Below are 17,503 nucleotides of genomic sequence, written 5' to 3'. Positions count from 1 at the left end.
CGTCTGACCAGTCCCTGCAGTCGTTGTCTCCATCACAGCGCCATGCCTCACGGATACACACACCTCTGGCACAGGTGAACTCCCCTTGTCCACACTGATGAGACTCTGTGAGACAAACAAGCCCATAAACAACCACACAAATGACTCCAGCTGTCACAACAGACACACACACACACACACACACACACACACACACACAGACACACACAGACACAGACACGTGCACACACACACACACACACACAGACACGTGCACACACACTCACACACACACACACACACACACACACACACACACACACACACACACACACACACACACACACACACACACACACACCGCAGTGCTCCTCGTCGCTGTTGTCACCACAGTCGTCCTCGTGGTCACACTTGAAGGCCAGAGGGATGCAGGATCCTGACGCCACACAGCGGAACTGCACTGCTGTGTCACAGGAAGTGGTCGCTGCGGGACAGAAGGTCACGACCCCGTCACGCAGGCCAATCACGGCAGACACTCATCACAAGACAGGCACGGTCACATTTCCGTCATTAATGGTGGAGTAATCGCACTCTTTATTCGGAACATAGGTGTGTGTGTGTGTGTGAGCAGTAAGTGTGTGTGTGTGTGTGTGTGTAGGGGGCGGGGCTTGCTGGCTGCCACTCACGACACTCCTGTTCATCACTCATGTCTCCACAGTCGTTGTCACTGTCACATTTCCAGATGCTGCTGATGCATTTACCGTTGGAGCAGCGGTACTGGTTGGGCAGACATGTGTGTTCTGATACGCACACACACCATACACACACACACACACACACACAATTAAGTACACAGACCCGGAAGGCATCTGAAATGTTTGTGTCTGTGTGTATGTAGGTTAGTCTATGTGTGAGTGCGTGTGTGAGTGAGTGTGTGCGAGTGTGTGTGTGTGTGTGTGTGTGTGTGTGTGTGTGTGAGTGTGTGTGTGTGTGTGTGTGTGTGTGTGTGTGTGTGAGTGCGTGTGTGAGTGAGTGTGTGCGAGTGTGTGCGAGTGTGTGTGTGTGTGTGTGTGTGTGTGAGTGCGTGTGTGAGTGAGTGTGTGCGAGTGTGTGTGAGTGCGTGTGTGAGTGAGTGTGTGCGAGTGTGTGTGTGTGTGTGTGTGTGAGTGTGTGTGTGTGTGTGTGTGTGTGTGTGTGTGTGTGTGTGTGAGTGCGTGTGTGCGAGTGTGTGTGCGAGTGTGTGCGAGTGTGTGTGTGTGTGTGTGTGTGTGTGTGTGTGAGTGTGTGCGAGTGTGTGCGCGTGTGTGCGCGAGTGTGTGCGAGTGTGTGTGAGTGTGTGCGAGTGTGTGTGTGTGTGTGTGTGTGCGTGTGTGTGTGCGAGTGTGTGTGCGAGTGTGTGTGTGTGTGCGAGTGTGTGTGTGTGCGAGTGTGTGTGTGTGCGAGTGTGTGTGTGTGCGAGTGTGTGCGAGTGTGTGTGTGCGTGTGTGTGTGTGCGAGTGTGTGTGTGCGAGTGTGTGTGCGTGTGTGTGTGTGTGTGTGTGTGTGCGAGTGTGTGTGTGTGTGTGTGTGTGTGTGTGCGCGAGTGTGTGCGCGAGTGTGTGTGTGTGTGTGTGTGTGTGTGTGTGTGCGAGTGTGTGTGCGAGTGTGTGTGTGTGTGTGTGTGTGTGTGTGCGCGCGAGTGTGTGTGTGTGTGTGTGTGTGTGTGCGAGTGTGTGTGTGTGTGCGTGTGTGTGCGAGTGTGTGTGTGTGTGCGTGTGTGTGTGTGTGTGTGTGTGCGAGTGTGTGTGTGTGTGTGTGTGTGCGAGTGTGTGTGTGTGTGTGTGTGTGTGTGTGTGTGTGTGTGTGTGTGTGTGTGTGTGTGTGTGTGTGTGTTGCTCACCCGTCTTCACACAGGTGTTGTTGCTGAGCTGGTACCCAGGGGGGCACTGACACTGTAGTTGCCCCGAGGGCAGTGTGGTGGTGGCCACTCCGTCTGGACACACACAGCTGTGTCTGTGTCCCGGCTGGGGCAGACACAGGAGCATACAGGGCTGATCCACACAGGCGTTATGACCTGTGACACACACACACACACCCACACCCACAAACGTGAGATGGGTCCAGTAGGCCAGTGCTCCTGACCTGTACCTCTACAGTTTACACCCCGTGCTTCAGTCTACACTGTGGTCTCAGACCTCTGGTCTTGCCCTTGTAGAAGATCTTGAGGTCCATGACGCCAGTCAGTCTGCCCACCAGCAGAACGCTGTTCTGTGTGCCCGATTTGGACGCCTTGAAGATGCCCATTCTGGACCAGTCGTCCCAGTAAAGGTCATTCTGATGACACAGACAGCAACACTCAACCCTCAATACAGGGTAAAATCAGCCAACACACTGAACACAATACTGTAGACCAACCAAAACCTGCCATAAAACACAAAACTGAAGACCTTCCATAAAACACAGAACTGAAGACCTACCATAAAACACACTACTGCAGACCTACCATAAAACACAGAGCTGCAGACCTACCACAAAACACACCACTGCAGACCTACCACAAAACACAGCACTGCAGACTTACCTTGAAGACTGCGATGGCGTAGGGATGGGGCAGACCTTCTATCAGCACACTGCGCTGCCCCCCATTGAAGTCGGCCCTCTCAATGCGGTCACCATATGCCTCTGTCCAGTACAGCCAGTGGTCATCGGCGGTGATGCCGTTTGGCCAGCGCACGCCCTCAGACACGATACACGACACGCTGGAGCCATCCATCCAGCTGCGGTACACGCCAGCCGCCCGGTCACCCCAGTCCGTCCAGAACATCAGGCTGGAACAGGAAACAAAACACTGCCAGACTTGTACCTGAAGCCACTAGCACGGCTAACCACAATTAGCACGGCTAACCACAATTAGCACAGCTAACCACAATTAGCACAGCTAACCACAATTAGCACGGCTAACCATAATTAGCATGGCTAACCACAGGCATGATGCTAGCTTGTTTGGTCTGAGATTTTTATACCCTTATGTTGAATAATTCAAATTTTTTTATTGATTTTATTATTTATGAGAAGAATATAGCATGAGTGTGAAGTTTACGTCCCCTAGTGGTTCCACTTTCATCGTGTGAAATAAAAACCAAATGTAGGCTGTCACCTACACAACCGATTCTTGTCCTGCTTCTCTGAGACCTCCTGGCAGCCTCATTACAGGGATTCAGTTACAATAACAGGGCTCCTTATTAGCGGGTGTGACGAAGGCTGAAGGCCTTAGTTTTCCGCCATTGTAACTACACCTAGTTACAGCGTACCAGGTGTAGTAAGTATAGCTGGTCTCAAGCCCAACTCTCCACAGTTATGTGCTCCATCACACCACCCACTCCTTTGACCGCTTTTGTCACACTACTTTCCCCTGACGTGCCCCCCGCCCCACGCTGGCCTCCACACCATCTCCTCCCAGCCGCACGAGGGATCCTACGGCCCAGAAGGTGAGCGGAGGGTGAGATGCTCTACCTCTCCCCCGGGATGAGGGCCAGGGCCCGTGGGTGCTCCAACACGGAGGAGTTCACCAGGGTTCGCCTCAGGTCACCGTCAGGGTTCGCCACCTGAGCAAGAGGGAACCAGCACACACACACACACACACAGGCATCATTGTGTTTCTGCCTGCAACGGGAAACCACAATACTGTAAACACTTATGCTGGGCTCACCTCAATCTTCTGAGCGCCGGCATCTACCCAGTAGAGCAATCTGCTGATGGGGTCGAAGGTCAGGGCCTCTACGTTCTGAAGGTCCTTTCTGACGATCACCTCCTGCCCGGAACTGCCATTTAGACATAGTCTCTGCAATGACATAGAGACAGACCAGAAGGGCTTACTGGAAATCCAATAAGACAGATCCTGAGCCCCAGAAACACACCTGGGAGACACGCCCACACCTGGGAGACGTGCCCGTACCTGGATTGTGTCCAGAGAAATGTCCGCCCAGTAGATACAGTTCCTCTCATAGTCAAAGTCCAGGGCCACGGCCTCGTGGAGGCCGGAGAGGGGCAGCAGCTGGTCCACCCCCGTGGCCAAGTCGTAGCGATGGATGGAACTCCTCACAGCATACAGGATGAACTCGTTACTCTCTACAGGACCACAATAACCAGCACACACCAACACTAAACACCAGGGTGCCGAAACACAGCTCTGTGTGAAACAACACAGAGTCAGGGGAAACGCAGGAAGTAGCCTTAACAAAAAAGCCTTAAACAAAAGCCTTAAACGCTTGACATGAGTATATCAAATATTTACGGCTCTTACAAACAACTGCACAAGTACACCTTAACTGCACTGTATATACCTGTGCATCTCACACGGCCGGGGTTACATCTCTGAGGTGATTCGAGATTTAAGAATCACTTGCATAAGGGAAAAGTTAAAGGAAACGAAGGAAAAATGACAAGACACAGCAGAAAGCTGCGTGGTACCTCTGATGGGAAGAACAGGAAGACCAGTTCAAAGAGTTGTGAGTCACAGTTACAGTAACGGGGGGGGAGAGGGACAAAGAGAGAGAGAGGGAGGGAGAGAGAGAGAGGGAGAGATGGAGGGAGAGGGAGAAAGAGAGAGAGAGAGGGAGAGATGGACAGAGAGAGGGAGAGATGGACAGAGAGAGAGAGAGATGGAGGGAGAGAGAAGGAGAGATGGAGAGAGAGAGAGAGAGAGATGGAGGGAGAGAGAAAGAGAGAGGGAGGGATGGAGGGAGATGGAGAGAGGGAGAGATGGAGAGAGAGGGAGAGATAGAGAGAGAGGAAGACGGAGCTGGGGTTTGTACCTCCAACAGGACAGGGCAGCTGCTCTCCGTCCAGTCTGGCCTCTACGTCTCCACCACTGCAGCTGTCGCCGGGCACCTTCCTGTACCTGTAGCCATGACGACACAGCACGCCAAACCTTCCTCAGCACACCAAGTGTCTCCATGACAACACTGTGCCTTTCCCACTTTCTGCCACTAGGTGAGGCTGTTTCTCAAGCAAAATAAACTCACTGTGTATGGACACACACACACACACACACACACACTCTGCACTAAACAGTCATAGTTTCCCTGTTTTTATCAAACTCTGCATTTCTTATAACCTTCAGCCTTATTCTGGCAGGCACAGACACACACACACACACACACACACACACACAAATGTGCACGATAGCTTTAAAACAAATATTAGATCAGTTCTCCTGTCCCTGCAGGTAATGAGCAGTGACTCATGTTGTTTTGTCAGGATGCTGGCGGGTCTGTTATTATCTGTCACCGTGTTGAAGTCGTGGTGGGTGCAGTAAAAACCTTCCTCACCCTTTGCTGCGGCGGTAGGTGGTGCCCGCCGGGCACGGCACAGGTGGAGCGTACAGGTTCCCCGAGAACTCTGGGTCAGGTACGCACACCTGCAGGGACAGGTCCTCACTCAGCTTGAAGCCGTAGTCACTGAGAGAGACACAACACCATTACAACGTCTGCAGGTTAATATGCAATTCCTAAACTTAAAGCCATTTCGGAGTTTGATTATTTAAGCGTGTCTGTCATGTCTGGAAATCCCCAGAGACTCTAGAGCTAGATTAGCAGGAACTGGTGGTGGTGGAACGCGGTGACGTTGGGACAGGGAAATAAAGACTACGGGTAGGACTAGAAGCAGGACAAACCACTCTGTTTGGAGACTCTGTGGTTATGAATAACTTTTCAAACTGTGGATTTAAAGTGCAACGACCCCGTGCAGAAACGTTTGATCAGCCCAGTTGTTGGGAGGAGGGGGTGCTCACCACTCGTAGTCTTGTCGCGTGCAGGAACAGTTGGACAGGCTGACGGGCCGGTCGAAGTCCTCGCCGTTGAAGCAGGTGGCGTGGGGCGTGCGGCGTTTGAAGACCATCTTCCTACCCAGCAGGCAGCCGTTGCCCCCGCTCGTCTGACGGGGACCAGTGCTTGTAGTCGCCCTCCGAGCACGGCACGCCTGGACACACACACACACACAGACACACACACACACAGCCGGGCGGCGTCACAAGCTCAGAGGGCGAGACTGGGTCTGGGTCGAGCCCTCAGAGGGCGGGGACTGGGTCTGGGTCGAGCCCTCAGAGGGCGGGACTGGGTCTGGGTCGAGCCCTCAGAGGGCGGGACTGGGTCTGGCCTCACCGAGCACGTCGCTGCCGTTGACCTGCAGAATGAGCCAGCTGTGTTTTTGGTCGGCGTAGGAACCGAAGATGGTGAAGATGGTGCTCTTCTCGCCGGGCTCCGTCAGCAGCTGGTAGACGTAGACCTCGCGCTCGGAGAACTGGAACTCCGTCCACGTCTCGCCCTCGTTGGTGCTGAACCTGCGACACAGGAGGGCAGCTACGTCAGTGACACCCGCAACCCCAGGACAACACCACTGCTCTGACGGGTGGTGTTTGGCAGGCAGCTGAGACGCCGCGTGATAATTCAGGCCCATGGAGGACAGAAGCAGAAAGGTGGAGGTGAGTGACTCACTTGAGCGTCTGGGTGGAGCCGCCCTGGGCGATGGCCATCAGGAGGCCTCCATGGTCCCCCCAGGTGTAGAAGTGGGGGCCAGCCAGCGCCTGGAGCAACACCACAACGTTGAAGCTGTATTACCCTCCATAGGACACGAGGAAGGAACTGAAAGTATGATTCAGTCTGATGTGGGGGGGTGTGGGAGGAGGTGTGTGTGTGTGTGTGTGGGGGTGTGTACCTCTCTCCACCGGGCGCCTGCACTGCTGGACACGTACACGTCAGGTTTGTTGGCCAGACTCCTTCCCACGGACCCTGAAAAAGGAGAGGTGGGGGTGGAGGTGGGGGGGGGGGGGGTGGATTAGCAAAGGAATAAAAAAAGTGCAGCCTTTTACACTGCATCGCACACACACACACACAACACTCCTGTCTGTGTATATACACACACACACACACAACACTCCTGTCTGTGTATACACACACACACACACACGCACACACACACACACACAGCAGCCCTGTCTGCTGAGAGCCTCTGCCAGATGGATCAGTGTGTGAAGCCACACCACAGACAGGAAGCAGACAGCTGCCAGCGAGTGTGTGACAGACAGGGAGGGAAGTGAGAACTCGCAGCCAAAACACAAGATTTACCCATCAGGCCACAGGCCCCACAGGCCCCTCCCCCTGCGCCCTCACACAGCACTTCAGTTTCTGCTACTGTTTACAGTGTAGATGGCAAAGGAGAAGCGCCATCAGCTTTTCTTTTTGAAACAACTTGAGACGAAAAACAGAACTCTTGAATTACATGCTGTGAGGGACATTAGCATAAATGATTCATAATTTTATTCCCAATGTCACAAGTTCCCACATAACTTGCCAGTAAGAAGCTAAAATGTGTTTTAAAGTGCTTTTGAGGAAGATTATTTGGAAATAGGAGTATTCAAGACCTCTAAAATGTGAACAATGCCGACCTTACGGTTCCTTTTCCTGTAGCTTTATAACCCAAAGGAAGCTGTGAGACTGCCATTTCTCTTCTGAGTTTCTCTGCTGCACCACGGGTTAACATGCCATCCCACAATCTCCCTGAGTATGACAACACGTTGGACTGAAAGCTGGCCTAGCGTGTTGGTGCTGGGCGCTCCAGGCCCCTGGAGACCCCTCTGCCCCGAGGCGTCTGCTGTAGGGACCTGGTTCCCGGGAGCAATATGAGGGCACGCTCTGTTCTCCCCGCCTGTCAGCCCTGTGCCCCCCCAGGGGGAGCTGGTACTCATGTCAGCGGTGAAGGGGACATACCGCTCACCCCGGGTGTCTCTTTTGTTCTCCTAAAACAAATGTGGGACGCTATTAAAATGCAGAGGTTTTGAGACTTACTGTATGTTGGATAACGGGAGCTAAGCATTAACAGTGTGTGTGTATGTGTGTGTGTGTGTGTGTGTGTGTGTGTGTGTGTGTGTGTGTGTGTGTGGTTGTGTGTGTGTGTTTATGTGTTAATTAGCTGCTGGCTGAAATAGCAATAATTAGCACATGGGTGGCAGTAGTGCCCTAAGTGGGCAGACGTCTCGGTGAGACACTCCTCACTGCTCCTCACTGCTCCTCACGGCTCCTCAAGACTACTTATGTTCTAATGGCTTAATGAAAGAACTGAACACTGGCAACCAAAGCAGGGCAGAGAGAGAGAGAGAGGAGAGGAGAGAGAGAGAGGTGAGGACAGAGAGAGAGGGAGAGGAGAGAGGGAGAGGAGAGAGGGAGAGGTGAGGACAGAGAGAGAGGAGAAGAGAGGATGAGTGTGTCCTCCTGACGCAAGCAGAGGAAAATCAATGTTTACCAGCAGATGTGAAAGTGTGAGAGACCCACAGTCACCCCCTATCATTACACACTGAAGTGTGTGTGTATGTGTGTGTGTGTTACGCTCTGAGTGGGGGCTTGAGCTCCACATGGGTCCACACACACACATACACACACAGATACACACTTGTTTCATCGCTCTAATGGGCTTTGAGCAAGAGGAAGTGTGTCTCGGTGGTGTGAGCCTGCTCACATTTCATAAACACACAAACACACTCTGGAGGACGTGTTACCTGAGAACTGGGCCACATGACTCACCTGTTGCCATGACGAGGCCAGGTGCAGATTCTTTGGACAGGATGGGCATTCTACGCAGCTGGATGTTCAACAGCTGACTCCAGCGTTGAGACAGGTGTAGAGAACAACCCTTAGAGAACTGGGGGGGGGGGGAGAGAAGGGGTGAGAGAGAGGGAGGGAGAGAGAGAGGGAGGGAGAGAGAGAGGGAGAGGGAGAGAGAGAGAAGGGGGTGAGAGAGAGAGAGAAGGGGTGAGAGAGAGGGAGGGAGAGAGACCATCTTAAGCAGTGGACCACAGTGTTTAAATGTGCCAGTCACAGTGATTCCCACTTACAGAGAGGGTCTAATCCTGGAGAAACAGTTTTAGTGGCCAATAAAAGCCTTTAACACTCACACAAACACACAAACAACGTACCCAGAAACCTCAGCCTACACCACGGCCCACACACCCCCGTGGATCTCACACACACCCCACTCTCACACACCCCCGTGGATCTCACACACATCCCACTCTCACACACCCTCCTGTGGCTCTCACACACCCTGTGCCTTCACACACACCCCCGCGCTCTAACACACCCCGCGCTCTAACACACTCCGCACTCACACCCCACACTCTCACACATCCCACACTCACACACACCCCACTCTCACACACCCCCGTGGATCTCACACACACCCCCACTCTCACACATCCTGCTCCACACTGCCCTACAGGACCAGCCTACCTCACACTCCACGGTGCCCCCCAGGCTGTCTGCGGCGGGCGGCTGCAGGAGCTCCCAGGTTCCGCCCTTATCGAACGTGATGACCGAGCGCATGTTGTCCTCACTGGCGGAGCCGTTGAGCAGCGTGGCCACAAACACTCCACGTAGACCTTCTACACGGTGCAGGTCTGCAAACGGCTCGTTGGCAAAGTACCTGCAGAACACACACACACATCACACACAAACACACGCACGCATGGACGCACGCACACACACACACGCACACACACACACACACACGCACACACACACACGCACGCATGTACACACACACGCACGCGCACACACACGCACACACACACACGCGCACACACACGCACGCGCACGCACACACACACACACGCGCCGCACACACACACACGCACGCATACACACACACACGCGCGCACACACACACACACACACAATCTCATAATCCAATCTTTGTGGGCTATTTCCACGGTCTTGTTTACTACAGCTACATAAAACCAAAACCGCCTGTGTAATCTCAGCTTCCGTAGTAACCGAATGAAATGGCTTCAGTCTTTCACATGAAAACTGCACTTAAAAAGAGTCACGGCAATGTCAAAACGTTCATCACTTCCTCTCACATTTCCGCATCACCAGCGTGGGCCTAAACACCCCCCCCCCCCCCCCCCCCCCCCCCCAACACACACACCCACCACACACACAGCCCACACACACCCCCCCCACACCCCCCCACACCACACACCCACCTCACCCCACACCACACACACACACCCACACCCCCCCCCACCACACACACACCCACCCCCCCCCCACACACACACACCACCTCACACACACCCCCCCACACCAACACACACACGCACACACACACACACACACACACCACACACACACCCTCACACACACACAACCTCACACACACACCCCCACACACACACACACCCTCACACACACCCCCACACACTCTCACACTCACACACACACACACTCACACACACACACACACACACCCCCACACACTCTCCACACTCACACACACACACACCCCCACACACTCTCACACCTCACACACACACACACACACTCACTCACACACACACACACACACACACACACACACACACACACCCCAGACACACACACACCCTCTCACACACACACACACACACACACACACACACACACACACACACACACACACACACACACACACACACACACACACACACACACACACACACACACACTCACACACACACACACACACACACACACACACACACACACACACACACACACACACACACACACACACACCCCCGGGGCTCTTCTTCCTGCTGAATAAGCTGCACTTTAGAAATGTCACGCTGGTGCGGTCAGGCAGCTCGTCCACACTGAGCACCGCAGATGACGCTGCTGCAGTACTGGCAGCCGTGAAGGGGTGGGGGGCGTGTCCCAGGACAAGCTCCGCCTCCACTGCGTGGGGACACAATGAGGCCATGCAGGCACGGATGAAGGATGGACCTGTCCTAGTGCTATGAAGAGGAGAGGAGAAGAGAGGGGAGGAGAGGAGGAGGAGAGGAGGAGGAGGAGGAGGAGAGGAGAGGGAGGAGGAGAGGAGGAGGAGAGGAGGAGGAGAGGAGAGGGGAGGAGAGGAGGAGGAGGGGAGGAGAGGAGAGGAGAGGAGGAGGAGAGGAGGAGGAGAGGAGAGGGGAGGAGAGGAGGAGGAGGGGAGGAGAGGAGGAGGAGAGAGGAGGAGGAGGGGAGGAGAGGGGAGGAGGAGGAGAGGAGGAGGAGAGGAGGAGAGGGGAGGAGAGGAGGAGGAGAGAGGAGGAGGAGGGGAGGAGAGGGGAGGAGGAGGAGAGGAGGAGGAGAGGAGGAGAGGGGAGGAGAGGAGAGGAGAGGAGGAGAGGGGAGGAGAGGAGAGGAGAGGAGGAGGAGAGGAGAGGAGGAGGAGAGGAGAGGAGAGGAGGAGAGGAGAGGAGAGGAGGAGGAGAGGAGAGGGGGCAGAGGGGAGGAGAGCGGAGGAGAGGCCAGAGAACCAGCCTGCCACAGCAGGGAGCTCACTAACCCACTTCTGCTCATGGTTGGAAGCATGTGGGACCAGACGCCCAAGACGTCTGAGACTCTACAGACACAGAACCTTCAGGGCTCTGGAAAACGTGCATGTGCACACACGTGAAACACAAGCACACGCACAAACGTGAGCACAGCTGTACCTGATGAGAGTGTTGCTCCCTGAGCCCTCGGGACTGTAGTACACCACGTTCTCCAGCGAGAGAGAGAAGGCCAGCCCCTGCGTGTCCGAGATGTACAAGTGCGTGACGTTGTTGTTGTGGTTCACACACACAAACACCTGGTCCTCTGAGGCGTCCGCAATGTAGTACTCCTGCAATGAACGGCATGAGCAGAGTCAGGCAGGTCAGCGGCAGGTCACTCGCGTGACCTCTGTGACCTCCATGACCTTGACTATTTAGAGCAGTGTCGTGCGGTCCTGATCTAGCATGCATGTTTTATAGGTGACTGAATTGATCCATTCGTCAGTGAGCCAAGACATACAGGTGCATAGATATACATCTAAGACAGGTGTACAGGTGAGACAGACATACAGGTGAGACAGACATACAGGTGTACAGGTGAGACAGACATACATGTGGATATATATACATCTAAGACAGGTGTACAGGTGAGACTGGTGTACAGGTTAGACAAGTGTACAGGTGAGACAGACATAGGTGTAAAGGTGGATAGGTATACATGTGGGATGGGTGTGTATGTGAGACAGGTGTACAGGTCAGAGAGACATACAGGTGAATAAGTGTACAGGTGAATAAGTATACAGGTGAGACAGGTGTACAGGTCAGAGAGACATACAGGTGGATGGGTGTGTAGGTGAGACAGGTGTACAGGTCAGAGAGATGTACAGGTGGATAAGTGTACAGGTGAGACAGGTGTACAGGTCAGAGAGACATACAGGTGGATGGGTGTAGAGGTGAGACAGGTGTACAGGTCAGAGAGACATACAGGTGGATGGGTGTAGAGGTGAGACAGGTGTACAGGTCAGAGAGACATACAGGTGGATGGGTGTAGAGGTGAGACAGGTGTACAGTACAGAGAGACGTACAGGTGGATGGGTGTGTAGGTGAGACAGGTGTACAGTACAGAGAGACGTACAGGTGGATGGGTATGTAGGTGAGACAGGTGTACAGTACAGAGAGACATACAGGTGGATGGGTGTGTAGGTGAGACAGGTGTACAGGTCAGAGAGACGTACAGGTGGATGGGTGTAGAGGTGAGACAGGTGTACAGGTCAGAGAGACATACAGGTGGATGGGTGTAGAGGTGAGACAGGTGTACAGGTCAGAGAGACGTACAGGTGGATGGGTGTAGAGGTGAGACAGGTGTACAGGTCAGAGAGACATACAGGTGGATGGGTGTAGAGGTGAGACAGGTGTACAGTACAGAGAGACATACAGGTGGATGGGTGTGTAGGTGAGACAGGTGTACAGGCGGACACCGTGCCCACTGTACTCACGGTGATGGGGGTGGCGGGTGTTGAACTGGGCCTCTTTCATGGGCTGCCGGTTGTAAGAGACCCACAGCTGCACAGTTCGTGCATCCTGGCTTCCCTGTGGACACAACTGTGGTGAATCTACAGCACTGGCAGGAAAACCCTCCTCAAACACTTAATGACACTTAATGTCATTTGGCAAAAAAGAAAAATAAGTTCTACCAGGAGTGTCAAACCTTAAGCACTTTGCACTTATAACGGCACCACAAGCAATAGTGCGTTATCACCATAACCCGTGTAAGGCTGTAGGGCCGTGTCAGCCGGCCGTGTGTTCACCAGCTCCTGAGTCAGGAGCAGTGGCCGTAAGTGATACGCAGCAGTAAGTGCCAAAACTCTGGAGTCCAGACAACAACCGGCATCTGGGGCGGATTTGTAAAAGCTCATGTTTTGGGAGCTGGAGAAGGAAGTGTGTGATTTATGAGGTACTAGCATGCGTGTCTGAACGGCGTCTCCTCAATGTCCTCGCTGTCCCCGAAGATCTGAGCTGTTTCTGCCTCACCGTGGGAGTCCTCACACCACGCCGCCCCCAACACACCCGCCCCAACACACCCGCCCCCAACACACCCGCCCCAACACACCCGCCCTCAACACCCCCCCCCCCTCCCCCCGCGCCCCACAATGCTCAGAGGAACATCGGTCTTCTTCTTCTACTACAACCTACAGATACACTCCTGACCCAGAATCTGCATACCTGCACGAATCACACCAGTATCAGACACCACTCAACATCAGACACTGACACTACTCAAGATCAGACACTGACACTACTCAAGATCAGACACTGACACTATTCAACATCAGACACTGACACTACTCAACATCAGACACTGACACTGCTCAAGATCAGACACTGACACTGCTCAAGATCAGACACTGACACTACTCAACATCAGACACTGACACTACTCAACATCAGACACTGACACTGCTCAACATCAGACACTGACACTGCTCAAGATCAGACACTGACACTCCTCAAGATCAGACACCGACACTACTCAAGATCAGACACCGACACTACTCAAGATCAGACACCGACACTACTTAAGATCAGACACTGCTCAACATCAGACACTGACACTACTCAACATCAGACACTGACACTACTCAACATCAGACACTGACACTGCTCAACATCAGACACTGACACTACTCAAGATCAGACACCGACACTACTTAAGATCAGACACTGCTCAACATCAGACACTGACACTACTCAACATCAGACACTGACACTACTCAAGATCAGACACTGACACTGCTCAACCTCAGACAAGTACGCTTGCCTTCCCTTGTCTGAACACACTGTAGATTTGATAGCATTAGCTGTACAAAGAGGATTATCGTCTTGGATAATCAAGTCGTATTAAAAAAGCCAGACGAGATGATGATGATCAGATTATCACGGTGTAGTTAGATTAGAGTGCGGGGGAGGGGGGCCGTTCCTGTCCTGCTAGCCTGCTGCCGACCCGACACCGGGATCGCTGCCCCGGGTTCACTGCAGTCGGGCTGGAGCGTGCAGGCCCCACGCTAGGACGGTGCGGGCCCCACACTGAGTGCACAGCCCCGGGGAGGGTGTGTGGCTCTCCCTGTGCAGATGAGGAGATATTGCGGGACGTTCGCCGCCTGCCTGCCGAGATGCTGCAGGAGGGCCTGCCCTCTGGCTGATTTATGCGCCCTGCGACGGCCGCAGTGCGTCGTGGGAGGTCGAAGAGAAACAGACCTGGAAGAGGGCCGAGCGGGGGAGGGGTGGGGGTGGTGGAGGGGTGGGGGCAGAGGGGGGGAGGGGCACCGTTGCCAGGACAGACACAGTGAGCTGTAGCGGCATGGCGCTGAGCCCCCACCCTAAGCCAATGGGGAGACAAAGAGGACAAACTGGTTTGCATATGCAAAGCTGATGTGTCACTCAGTGCTCCAAGCCCCCCCTCCCCCTGAGTAACAAGGAGAGTAAACATCGCAGTCTCGGGCTGCTTCGAAAGCAGTTTGTAATGGCGGAGCTGAGAGACGTTTTGTGAGGTGTAGGAAGGGTCTCCAAGAGGCCAATCAACAGTCAACTGATTAACATGTTTCGCTGACAGCATCCGTGGTTAAACACACTGACACACACACAGCTCAGGTGGCGTGGTTATGGGCAAGGTGAGGGGTGTGGTGAGCACGGCCCGGCCCATGCCAGGGCTCCGCCCATGAGGTGGAGTCTCTTATTTATGCCCAATACTTCAGTTTACAGAGTCTTACTGAACCTCTGCTGTGTTTCGGTCAGCTGGACAGGGAGGTTAAACCCAACACTGCAGCATGATTCTGATATTTGAAAGTGTGTGTGTATAAGAGAGAGAGAGAGAGAGAGAGAAAAAGACAGACAGACAGACAGACAGACAAACAGAGAGAGAGGGAGAGAGATGGTAGCGGATGATAATGCTCCCCTTGTACATACAGTGTGTTAAAAGTGAAAGTGTAAAGAAAGTGTTTTCTGTTTGACACCTTCTTCTCAGCCCTGGAACGTGAAGACGTCAGAAGAAGTAGAGTAACCTGTTCAGTGAGTCTGATTCCAGCGAAAATAAAAACCTGGGTTATCGGTTACCAAAACAAGGCAACAAAGCTTCATCACAACCGATGGGCTCAGTGGTGGTTTGCAGGGAAACCCCCCGGATGAGAGGAACCGTCCACTTCCAGAGCTTTAATTAGTCTAAGAGGATCCTCAGTGCCAAAACGCACTTCTGATATTCATTATGGTAATCCTATTAGTGGCGAGAAGATAGCAGAGCAGTAGGGAAAACAGAGGAAGGAGAGAGGGGGATAGACAGGGAGAGAGAGAGAGAGAGAGAGAGAGAGAGAGACATAAAACACTCAAGTCCTGAAACTTGCAAGCGAATCTCTCTAATCTTGACTGACTGTGGCTCTGAAGTCAGTGGGAGAGCACAGACGTGATCAGGCCAGCTAGTTGAGACTGTCTTCTGCTCCAGGTTCAGACGTGGGTGAGTCTGTCAGCACACACTCCCACCAGCACACAGATATCTCCAGCCAATCCTGCTGAAACGACTCCAAAGCCCATAATGCTGTTTGTGCTGGTCTGCTGCTATCTGTCAGTTCAGCCCCGTTGGGACTTAATTTCCTTAGCAATCATGACATTTCCTTGTTTAAACACAAGCTCCAAGCTCCATAGGGACTTCTGTGGTAAAGAAACCCTCATGGTTATCCTACTGTAAATCCATCAGGCTCTGAAGGCAAAATAAGCAGCTCCATTAAGAGCATTTCAGTGGAATTTTGTTGGGGGGGGGGGGGGGGGGGTGCTGGAATGGACCACAAACCTGTAACTGATGTGACTGTAATTCAAGCTGTAATTGTAACTCGTGCTGTAACTGGCCTTGCAGGAGCCAGTAAGGTCACAGGGATAGTGGTGGCATATTTGCGTTTCTGTGCCTTTAAGAGAAGTCCGTCACTCCAGACCCTTTATTGACACACAACCACCACCGATGACATAACCACTACACTACAGGCCCCACACAAAAGAACAGCTATGAAACCACGTGTCCGTGTATGCGCTTGTCTATATGTGTGGGTGTGTGTGTGTACAATTGCTTCTGGGTGTGTATGCACGTGTGTGTGTGTGTGTGTGTGTGTGTGTGTGTGTGTGTGTGTGTGTGTGTGTGTGTGTGTGTGTGTGTGTAAACCATTGTCTTTGTCATGAACACAGAAGAACATATTTGCTGAAAGTGTGGCCATACAGCTTCTGATCCAGTGGTGTGTGGTCTGATGTGAGGGCTGGTGTGAGGTCTGGTGTGGGGTTGGTGTGTGGTCTGGTGTGAGGTTGGTGTGTGGTCTGGTGTGAGGCTGGTGTGAGGTCTGGTGTGGGGCTGGTGTGTGGTCTGGTGTGAGGTCTGATGTGGGGCTGGTGTGAGGCTGGTGTGAGGTCTGGTGTGAGACTGGTGTGAGGTCTGATGTGGGGCTGGTGTGAGACTGGTGTGAGGTCTGGTGTGGGGCTGGTGTGTGGTCTGGTGTGAGACTGGTGTGAGGTCTGATGTGAGGTCTGATGTGAGGTCTGATGTGAGGGCTGGTGTGAGGTCTGGTGTGGGGCTGGTGTGAGGTCTGATTTGAGGTCTGGTGTGAGGTCTGGTGTGGGGCTGGTGTGTGGTCTGGTGTGAGACTGGTGTGAAGTCTGATGTGAGGTCTGATATGAGGTCTGGTGTGAGACTGGTGTGAGGGTGTGAGGTCTAATGTGAGGCTAGTGTGAGGTCTGGTGTGAGGTCTGATGTGGGGCTGGTGTGTGGTCTGGTGTGAGACTGGTGTGAGGTTTGGTGTGAGGTCTGATGTGAGGCTGGTGTGGGGCTGGTGTGAGGTCTGGTGTGAGGTTGGTGTGAGGTCTGGTGTGAGGTCTGATGTGGGGCTGGTGTGTGGTCTGGTGTGAGGTCTGATGTGGGGCTGGTGTGAGGCTGGTGTGAGGTCTGGTGTGAGACTGGTGTGAGGTCTGATGTGGGGCTGGTGTGAGACTGGTGTGAGGTCTGGTGTGGGGCTGGTGTGTGGTCTGGTGTGAGACTGGTGTGAAGTCTGATGTGAGGTCTGATGTGAGGGCTGGTGTGAGGTCTGGTGTGGGGCTGGTGTGAGGTCTGATTTGAGGTCTGGTGTGAGGTCTGGTGTGGGGCTGGTGTGTGGTCTGGTGTGAGACTGGTGTGAGACTGTTGTGAAGTCT

At 53.5% G+C, this 17,503-nt stretch overlaps 1 protein-coding gene across 1 annotated transcript in view; it reads right to left on the bottom strand.

Annotated features, from left to right (window-relative positions):
- The window catches only part of sorl1 (sortilin-related receptor, L(DLR class) A repeats containing), a 49,241-nt gene that overhangs the window by 14,315 nt on the left and 17,423 nt on the right, over positions 1 to 17,503 (bottom strand). Inside the window, 20 exon segments of the mRNA XM_076977452.1 lie at positions 1 to 105; positions 341 to 463; positions 666 to 779; positions 1,859 to 2,032; positions 2,154 to 2,292; positions 2,540 to 2,786; positions 3,472 to 3,563; positions 3,668 to 3,799; positions 3,914 to 4,086; positions 4,773 to 4,858; positions 5,289 to 5,417; positions 5,750 to 5,883; positions 5,885 to 5,937; positions 6,120 to 6,298; positions 6,453 to 6,541; positions 6,673 to 6,746; positions 8,535 to 8,652; positions 9,240 to 9,432; positions 11,468 to 11,645; positions 12,793 to 12,877. The exon segment at positions 1 to 105 is cut by the window's left edge and continues 15 nt beyond it. Coding sequence (XP_076833567.1) covers positions 1 to 105; positions 341 to 463; positions 666 to 779; positions 1,859 to 2,032; positions 2,154 to 2,292; positions 2,540 to 2,786; positions 3,472 to 3,563; positions 3,668 to 3,799; positions 3,914 to 4,086; positions 4,773 to 4,858; positions 5,289 to 5,417; positions 5,750 to 5,883; positions 5,885 to 5,937; positions 6,120 to 6,298; positions 6,453 to 6,541; positions 6,673 to 6,746; positions 8,535 to 8,652; positions 9,240 to 9,432; positions 11,468 to 11,645; positions 12,793 to 12,877 — 2,617 coding nt within the window.

The sequence above is a fragment of the Brachyhypopomus gauderio genome, chromosome 16 (genome assembly GCF_052324685.1).
Source record: "Brachyhypopomus gauderio isolate BG-103 chromosome 16, BGAUD_0.2, whole genome shotgun sequence".
Lineage (NCBI taxonomy): Eukaryota > Metazoa > Chordata > Actinopteri > Gymnotiformes > Hypopomidae > Brachyhypopomus > Brachyhypopomus gauderio.
The sequence above is the reverse complement of the archived record's forward strand: the minus strand, read 5'-3'. Positions and strand labels throughout refer to the sequence as shown.